The sequence below is a fragment of the Camellia sinensis genome, chromosome 10, assembly GCF_055761805.1.
Source record: "Camellia sinensis isolate YWXY chromosome 10, ASM5576180v1, whole genome shotgun sequence".
NCBI classification, from domain to species: domain Eukaryota; kingdom Viridiplantae; phylum Streptophyta; class Magnoliopsida; order Ericales; family Theaceae; genus Camellia; species Camellia sinensis.
Window position 1 is genome coordinate 19,961,161 of NC_138970.1, and position 9,864 is coordinate 19,971,024.

The 9,864-nt window shown below is 31.8% G+C and overlaps 1 protein-coding gene across 1 annotated transcript; it reads right to left on the reverse strand.

Annotated features, from left to right (window-relative positions):
• Positions 1-3,948: 3,948 nt before the first annotated feature.
• Positions 3,949-9,663, reverse strand: LOC114308498 (pentatricopeptide repeat-containing protein At1g80270, mitochondrial). Its single transcript, XM_028254100.2, has 3 exons — positions 9,304-9,663; positions 7,202-7,814; positions 3,949-5,377 (listed from the first exon to the last, which is right to left on the reverse strand). The coding sequence occupies exons 1-3, from the start codon at positions 9,336-9,338 to the stop codon at positions 4,130-4,132; spliced, it is 1,896 nt and encodes a 631-aa protein (XP_028109901.2). The 5' UTR covers positions 9,339-9,663; the 3' UTR covers positions 3,949-4,129.
• Between the last annotated feature and the right edge of the window lie 201 nt (positions 9,664-9,864).

Consider the following 9,864-nt stretch of genomic DNA (forward strand, 5'->3'; position numbering starts at 1 on the left):
AACAAAAAACATTACACCGTCCATCTAAACTGAAAGAAAAAACACAAAAAGTAACTTTTGCTTAGAGAAACAAAAACTTATATTCACTTTGAACTACAAACTTATAATTTTCTCTGAACTACAAACTAGAAGTGAATGATAAACTTATAATTTTCTCTGAACTACAAATAAAAGTCCAAAGAAATTTAAGAACTTATATTCACTATCAAGATCACAAAAACAAAAACAAAAACAAAAACACATTAACATCAAATTGACAAAAATGTTAATTATTCCATATAAACGCAGAGAAACTCATAGAGAAGATTTGTTATGCTCACAAAACATTCAATTGAGGAAAACATAAATAAATAAATAACAAACTTATAATAACATGCCCATAACAAATTACAATTTTCTTTGTGATTTTCACGAGACTACAAACTTACAATTTTCTATGTAATTTTCATTGAACTACAAACTTACAATTTTTTCTGAGATTCTATCTGTATTAGAAACTTATAATAATATATCTATATGAACTTATAATTTTCTCTGTGATTTTCATTAGATTATAATGACAAACTTACAATTTTCTCTGGACTATACTAACAAAAGTAAAGAAAAAACAGAGAATGAAAAATGATAAGAAATTTACACATATCTTTGGTTTAAAGAAATTTCTCTGGTTTGAAGAAATAGAGAATAAAACTTATCATTGATAAGCATGTTGATGAAAAACAGAGCATGAAAAATGAACTCTAAAAATCAAAACCAACTCCACTGCCAACTCTCTTTGAAATTGATCAAAAAATAGAACATGAAAAATGAACTCCAAAAATCAAATCAACTCTATCAAGTTGGCCTCTCTCTAAAATTGATCAATAATAGAGAATGAAAAATCAACACCAAAAATCATAAACAACTTCACTGAGCTAGCCTCTCTTTTAAATTGATCAAAACTGAAAATAAAAACCTAATGCAAAAATACACTTGAAAAACTAATATGAAATCGGAATCCTTACATAAAATTCAAAACAAAAATTGAAATCCATATGGAATCTCCATTGAAAACATACCTGATTCAACTCCACTGAAAAACCTATATGATCAACACCACTGTAACACCTACACGATCATAGCAATCTCCATCATCAAGTCCACTGCAACACTTGCAAAATCCCTACGCAATCTCCACTATGAAGTCAGTTTGTGCCAAAATCTCCACCGTAAAGTCAGTAATAGAATATTCAGTTTGCCAAAATCTAAATAAACTTATGTTATAAAGAAGGGTAATTGGGTATTTTATAACGTAAAATAAGGTTGAGGGACCTTAGACATCAAAAAATATTATTATGAACCTCTCCTCCTATCAAAAGTTGGGCAGGGATCTTAGACCAATTTTTTCATTTTTTTTTTATTTTCAATTTAAATCATTTGTCTATTTTCGTTCAGTAAAGTCAAACAAAAAATTATATTATCCATTAAACATAATATAAGTGTACGTCAAATATTTAAAATATTATTTTTTAATTGTTTAAAGCATAAAAAATATATGATGACTAAATATTTAGTTTTTATGTAAAATCAATTATAAAATTATTAATACTTAATTTTTATGCAATATATGAGTTTCTTAGATGAACTCTGTAATATCATCTTAGGTTTAAACACGAAAATTTTTTATATTTAGACCCAGACAGAATTGTCGATGCTTGTTGAACTCTAGGGATGAGCACTAATTTACAATCAGAGTAAACAGTACTTCATAATTTAAATTGTTCAATGTATAAAATTCATCCAAAATATTATTTTTATCAAAAATATTAAAAAAAATTATATTAATCGAATATCGATGCTTATTAAATCTGATCACACACTCGGGGTTTGGGCATATGGCCTCCCTGTGAATAATAACAGAGATGTGGTAGCAAATTGGGGCATTTCCTAAATAAGCTAAAATAATAAATCAATTCTCAAACTAAGCCTAGTTTTGGAAGAATTCTTAAAATAAGCTAACTCGCGATTTACAATCGCGATTTCAACATATTTGCACCTATCTCGCGTGAAAATTGGTAAATCTTAAATTCGTGGTTACAAAAAGCGCTTTTGATTAAGAAATCGCGGTTACAAAACGTAATTTTAATTAATTTTTTTTTCTTCTGAACTCGTTGTTCTGAACCACGATTTTATCCAAAAAAATTTTTCTTCTGAACTCGCTGTTCCTAACCATGATTTTATGAAAAAAAAAATTTCTTTTAAACTCGCTGTTTCGAATCACGCTTTTAGACCAAAAACTTTTTTTGTTGAAATCGTGGTTGTGAACCACGATTTCAATACTAATTTGCCAAGACCAACTGATGCCTAATGTAAAGTAAACACAGTTGGTCTAATAAAGTTATTTCATAAATAATAAAAAAATTCTAACAAATAAATTTCTAAAAATAAAAATAAAAATAAAATTCTAAAAATTTACGCTACCTTAGTGTTTAGGGATAAAATTTATTTTTTTTATTTTACTAAAATAAAAATAAATAAATTTTAAAAATTAAACCCTAAACCTTAAAATAAAAAAAATAAAATTTATCCGTAAACACTAAGGTAGCGTTTGGTAACGTTTACGTTTTTTGTTTATATTTATGAAAATTTTATAAACTAGTTTTTATTTATTTTTAGAAAAACATAAATTACAAACGAGTTTGGTTTGAACAAAATGTTTAAAAAAATTTATAAAATTTAAATGCGTTTAGTTTTAAAATGTTTAAAAAATTTTAAAAACGTAAAATAAAAAATATGTTTGTTCAAGCCTAAAATATTGAAAAAATAATTATTTGAAAAAAAATTTAATTGGGAAAAAAAATATTTCAAAAAAATTTAATTGAAAAAAAAGATTAATTGAAAAAAAAACTAATAGAAACAAAAATTAATTGAAAAAAATTATTTGGTCTTAATTTCAATTATTTGGTCTTATTTTTTTCAATTATTTGAAATTAAGACCTAATAATTTTTTTTCAATTATTTTTTTCTATTAATTTTTTTTTTCAAATATTTTTTTCCCAATTAATTTTTTTTTCAAATAATTATTTTTTTCAATTAAATTTTATAAATTTTTTTTAAACAATAATTATTTTATAAAATTTTCTTTCAATTATTTGTTTAGGGATAAATAATTGTTTAGGGATAAAATTTTCAAATAATTATTTTCTTTCAATAATTATTTTATAACTTTTTTTAAACATTTTGTTTAAACCAAACTCGTTTGTAATTTATGTTTTTCTAAAAATAAATAAAAACTAGTTTATAAAATTTTCATAAATATAAACAAAAAACGTAAACGTTACCAAACGCTGCCTTAGTGTTTATGGATAAATTTTATTTTTTTTATTTTAAGGTTTAGGGTTTAATTCTTAAAATTTATTTATTTTTATTTTAGTAAAATAAAAAAAATAAATTTTATCCCTAAACACTAAGGTAGTGTAAATTTTTAGAATTTTATTTTTATTTTTACTTTTAGAAATTTATTTGTTAGAATTTTTTTATTATTTATGAAATAACTTTATTAGACCAACTAGTTTTGAAATCGTGGTTCACAATCATGATTTCAGTAGAAAAAATTTTTGGTCTAAAAGCGTGATTCGAAACGAGTTTAGAAGAAATTTTTTTTTTTCATAAAATCGTGGTTCAAAACAACGAGTTCAGAAGAAAAAAAAAATTAATTAAAATCGCGTTTTGTAACCGCGATTTCTTAATCAAAAGCGCTTGTTGTAACCACGAATTTAAGATTTACCAACTTTCACGCGAGATAGGTGCAAATATGTTGAAATCGCGATTGTGAACCGCGAGTTAGCTTATTTTGAGAATTCTTTCAAAACTAGGCTTAGTTTGGGAATTGATTTATTATTTTAGCTTATTTAGGGAAATGCCCCTAGCAAATTTGCTATAAAAACTCAGCAAAATCAATCTGGTGGATTTGGACATATGAACTGACATATTAAAAAGCTTCAATAGCAGCAGATACAGCAAAAAGCATGATCCAAAAATGTTTCCGCCTACAAGTAAATCCCTACTAGTTTGGTGTAAACAGAGTAAAAAATAAGTACCCAAACAACATAACTTTGATTCACTTGGAACTTCTTAAAACCCTTACCGCTCAGTCGAGCAAATCCGACATCACCGACTTCCTAAATGCATCAACCTGAACCAACTGCTCAGCGGCTGCTTTATTTGGGAAAATATTGTCTGCCTTCATCCTCTCTCTCATCCCGTAGGCTGGCGACTTGGCATTAATATAAGCCTGGATCAAAGTTTGGAACTGCCTAAGCCGACCCACGTACCCAGACTGTCTCATCCGATGAAACATCTTCTCAGCATTGTGCACATCGCCTCTGTTGGCATACTGGTCCATAATCGCCATGTAAGAACTGAACAGCGGCTTCATCTGGTTCTGCTGTGCAGCTTTCTGTAGAATTGAGTCGGCCTTTTCAACCTCCCCAGCCTCCACGTAGAGCTTCACAAGCGCATCCCACGTCAATGGGCCAACCCGGCACCCACTATCTGCCATTCGCTTCACCAGATCCTTTCCCTTCGCCAACATCTTATGGTTTGCATAAACTTTCAAGAGCGTTGAATAATGCTTTGAAGATAGCTTTTTCCACGTTTTCAACATCCGTTCGAAGACCGCCTCGGCTTCTTCAATTTTGTTTAGTTTCCCCCAAGCTTCAATGGCAGCCATGCACTCATGGGGGTTGGGATTAGACTCACAAACCTTCCAAACTCGCCCCACTTCATCGGCCTTTCCGAGAGCAGCATACAGAGGAAGCAAAGCACGGCAAGCCCAACGGTTCTCTTTCATGTTGCCTCCTTCCATCTCCTTCAAAACAGCCTCGGCTTTTTCTTTGAGCCCACCATAGACATAGTGCCTAGCCAATATTGCTTGTATGTTTAAATCAGGTTCAATCCCTTCAGCTTTCATAGTCTCAACAATCTGATCCATCCCTGTTATGTCATTAGATTTGCCTTTGGTGTCTATCAAGATTCTATACGTGAAGCGCGTTGGCTTCACATTCTCTTTCTCCATTAACAACAACACATCAGCTATTTTCTTTTTGTCGAGTCTCTTGTATAGGAGGAGCAACTGATTGCACGCAAAGACTGTGATCGGGAATTCAAGGTCTTTCATTTTGTTGAACACTTGCTCTGCTTTCTTCGAATTGTTTGCGGCAACACAATTAGCCAAAAGAGTTCTATATGTGATTTCTCCCCTCACAGATTTCGGGATCTTCTCAATGTAGTTCTCGGCCTTTTGGAGACCACGTACCTTGGAAATCAAATCAAGGCGAGAAGCATAATCTCTCTCAACAAAGTCGAGCTGCTTAGTTGACTCCAGCCACTCTGAGAGCTGCAAAACCAAAGAACTATGAATAAAACTGAAAAATGACAAGGGCCGTGTCTTTGACAAATCAGGATAAAAAAGGGTAGTAAAAAATGGTCAGCCACTTACAACAAATCATTTCTCAACATCTTAGGTAAACAAATGCGAAGCAAGCTATTGCAAAATATGAAGCACAAATATGGAATAACAGAACAGTTCAGTGCTTGCTCTTGTGCTTTTTCCTCACACACTAGGTGTTATATCATACATGTAGAAGTGCAGCACGCAAGTTTACTTGTTGAGATCAGATTTTAGGCCTTGTTTGGGAATAAGCTTTTTTAGTAACTTTTTGACTTTTTGACTAAAATATTATGTAAAAAAAACTAGTGTGTTTGGATGACTTTTTGACTTTTTTACGAAAAGATATACAAAAAGTAAAAAGAAAAGAGATTCTTTGACTTTTTGGTATAGGTTGTTAGCTTTTTGGCTAAAAAAGTCAGTTGCCAAACGAGGACATTACGTTTTCTTATAAATACTCACTTTCTATAAAGTATGGACAATGATATGAGACACATGTACGACACATTAAGGATAAATATTGCAACTTGCAAGAAATCATGTACTATTTTAATCTCACGAGTTTACTAAACTCTTAAGGTAGTGTTTGGTTCACCGGAATGGAATGGTCATTCCATCAAAATATTCATTCCTATGTCGGGTTGACTAAAAAAAATAGTGAAAAATACAATGCAAACGGAATCGTCATTGAACATTGTAAGTAAATGATCATTCCATGGGTGAGTTTAAGTAATGATTATTACATTCCATTCTAACTCATTCCTATGAACCAAATGAAGCAAAATAAGTAAGAAAGATATTGAAAAACTATTATTATACTTATCCAAACAACTAAGAGGTCAGTCATCTCTCTCCAGAAAAGTGCAGAAAAGTGGGGGAATGACGAAAATTCATACTAATGAGCAAAATTTAAATCTATGGGGTTGGGGAGGGGCACTGAAAATTGTATGCAATTTAGAAGACAATTCAATTAATCATCAAGTTATGGGGTTTAATTATAAAACACTTATAAAATTGAAGATGGATACAACTGAATGGACTAAGCTAGATTGAAGCCCAAAGAGTGATGAGAGATTCTTGATAAAGACTCAAGGTATTAAAAATAAGAAAAGGAAAAAGAGAATAGTAACAAGATTGAATTGCAACTTAAAAAAAGAATGACAACTAATTCAATTGATGAAGAAAGATACACGCAGCATATTTTCCACCTTATTAAGAATGCATAATATCATGTTGCATGATTATATAAAGAGATTACCATGAAGAACCACACTGCATGAAGTAGTGGCTAAGATTCCTTAATAATGGACAAAAAAAATCTTAAAACTTTATTTACTCCATAAGGGGAAAAATTATCCTTTAAACCCTAGGACTTGCGATTACGGCTTTGTTGCTGGGTTGTAAACAGAAACCCTCAGGAGTGTTATCTTTAGTACAGCAGTAAAACTTAGAATTCTGGTCAAGGATACTTTTTAAAAAAATAAATAAAGGTGTAACGATAGTTTTTCTAGATAGAGAACTTTTTGAAGGGTCTTTATTCTTTTAAGAGTTTTCCCAACTTTGTTATCCTGATTTAGAGCCAAAAAACATTGAAAACAAAGATAATAAATAAATCAATGTAAAGGCTGGTTAACACATTCAGTATACCGCATCTACTTATTGAAACCAGATTACAGACTGCTAGAATTTAAAAGAGAAGATTTAAGCACAAATACTCTTAACACAAGCTAACTCAGATTAATCATCTGCAACAAAAGAATTGAGACAAATTACCTGCAAGGCCCTCCCATACATCCGACGTTTCCGAAGGTTGAGCATGGCCAAGGCTATCTCAGGTCGATTCAAGTCATTTCCCTCCTCAACCCACTTATCCAAAGCACTTTGAACAGACAAACCTGGAGCAGCCATGATAGCCTTGAACAATGCCGAAGAAGCTCTCTTTTGTGGAGGTCTTTTCTCAGTTATTTCTGCCTCAGTATCAAATAATTCCAGCTCATTTTGAGGTTCTTCTACACCATCACCATCATCTTCTTCTTCAGAGAGCTCTGGTTCAGAAATTAATTGATCTTCGTTTAAATTGTCAACATTGCTGTCTTGAACCACATCAGCAGCACTAGCTGCAGTCTCAAGCTCAGAAAACCCATCCTCCAAATCATCTTCTTCTTGTGCACTGCTTTTTGTGTCAGCCTGTGAAGAAAAACTGCAACACCCCATAAAGAAATTTGGGGAACCATGTGCTGCACTGTAAAATCTCTTCAAAGAGATGCATCCATCAGATGCTACTAGGCGAGAATCACCATTACTGGCTTTGACATCTAAACAACAACTTGCTACTTCTGATTTAGCACAACAAGCTCTAGAAGTTACGATGCCAAGCACTCGATTCCTGAATGCAGTCAATGAAAGCAATTATGAAACCATGACATGAATCAGTAACAGGCATGCAACCAATATTCAAAATTGCATTAATTTATTGTTTATAAATTATATGTACGTAGGTACTAAAAAATGGGAGGAATCTCCCTCAACAATTTACTGCCTGCTTTGTACTCTATTTTCACCCCTGACCAATTTATTAAATATAATAAGGCCCTGCTTTTCCCTGGTGAGGATTATAAAGTTTATAACGAAACAATGTACAGGTTGTACAGCATAATGTTTTTTTGCAGAAGAATGTCAATAACAAGAGTTAATGCCCTGCTTGGATTCAGTCCTGCAAGTTTTTTTTTTTTTATAAATAAAAAGTGTTCGTCCATGTGCACGTTTGAAATTTTAATTGAACATAAAGACCAAAAGAAACTGAACGCAAATAAATAAAAGGAAAAGAAGATCGTAAAACAGAGAGCAAAAAAGCGATTTCCAAGTAATGAGCGCCTAACATTTTGTTTTGTTGCTTAGAAATGTTATAAGATGACAATAAATAAGAAAATCAACACTTCAATTATCTCCATCTTGAAGTACCCAAGAACCCAAGTCAATTGATAGTTAATGACAAAGAAATGGAAGAACGAAAGTCGTATGGATTCACAAAGACTTACTAGAAATATTTGTCTTAATGAGTCCAAATCTTTTCATTAATAGAAAGCTACCCATACGACTCAAAGTTGCACTTTCTTTTCTTTCCCCCCCACTCTCTCAGCAGCCAAACAAGGTAACCAATGATTAGCCAACGGAAACCCTTGTTCTTTAAAACAAAACCAGGAAAAAAATAGATTTTTTTATAAAATTACAACCACAACAGACCTTTCAAAATTCAACAACTCCATCAACTACGTAACGAATATATATCAGAACCCAGAAATGACAGTAGCCACAAGACTTGAAGTTTCACTTCCTTTACTTTTTCCCCCCACTTTCCCAGCAACCAAACACGGTAACAACGTTTAGCCAACAGAAACCCTTGTTCTTCAGTACAAAACCCGAAAAAAATGTATATATAATTTTGATAAAAATACAATCATGTCAGACCTTTCAACAATCAACGAATTCATCAACTACATAAATAATATACAACAAAACCCAGAAATGACAGTAACCAGTAGGACTCAAAAAATTCATTTACTTTACTTTTCCCCCCACTTTCTCAGCAACCAAACAGGACAGACCTTTCAAAGTTTAACAATTTCAGCAACTACATAACGCAGATATAACAAAACCCAGAAATGACAGTAGCCATTAGGACTTAAAATTTCACTTTCTTTATTTTTTCCCCCACTTTCTCAGCAACCAAACAGGACAGGCCTTTTAAAGTTCAGCAATTTCAGCAACTACATAACAAATATTTAACAAAACCCATATATATATATATATAGAGAGAGAGAGAGAAAGAGAGAGAGAGAGAGAGAGAGAGAGAGAGAGATGCAGGAAGGTGTTACTTGAGAGGATTAGAAGCTCGACGAAGCGCCCACATGGTGATCTGAGACTCCGATAGAGGAAATCAGAAGTTCCAAATAGAGGAAATGAGAGAGAAAATGGTGAGAAAGTTGAACCCTAGCAGTGGGAAAACCCAATCCTAGTCACTCTTAAACCCTAAAAACCCTACTCTGATAGTTTGATCCTTTTCTAGCTGAAGTGAAGGAGCTCAAGCCAAACAGAACTGTAGCCTCCTCCACCAATATAAAAGAGTGTGTATTTATCGAATACTCCTCGAAGTTTCTTGTAATCTCAACTCACTCCCCTATAGGTTTCTACTTTGGACTAACTTCCCTTGATTTTTAAGAATCATTCAAATGGATACCAAAAGATATAATATCTTTGTATATATATGATAATGATAATAATAAATAATGTTTAGTTGCTCTGAACTTTTGTTTTATAAGTTATTTAATATACGTTTTGGTTTTTTTTTTTTTTTTTTTTTAAAGTTCATATTAATAAAACACAATAAAAATAATAATATTTCGTATTAAAATGGGCGTTGAGAAATAACATGATGT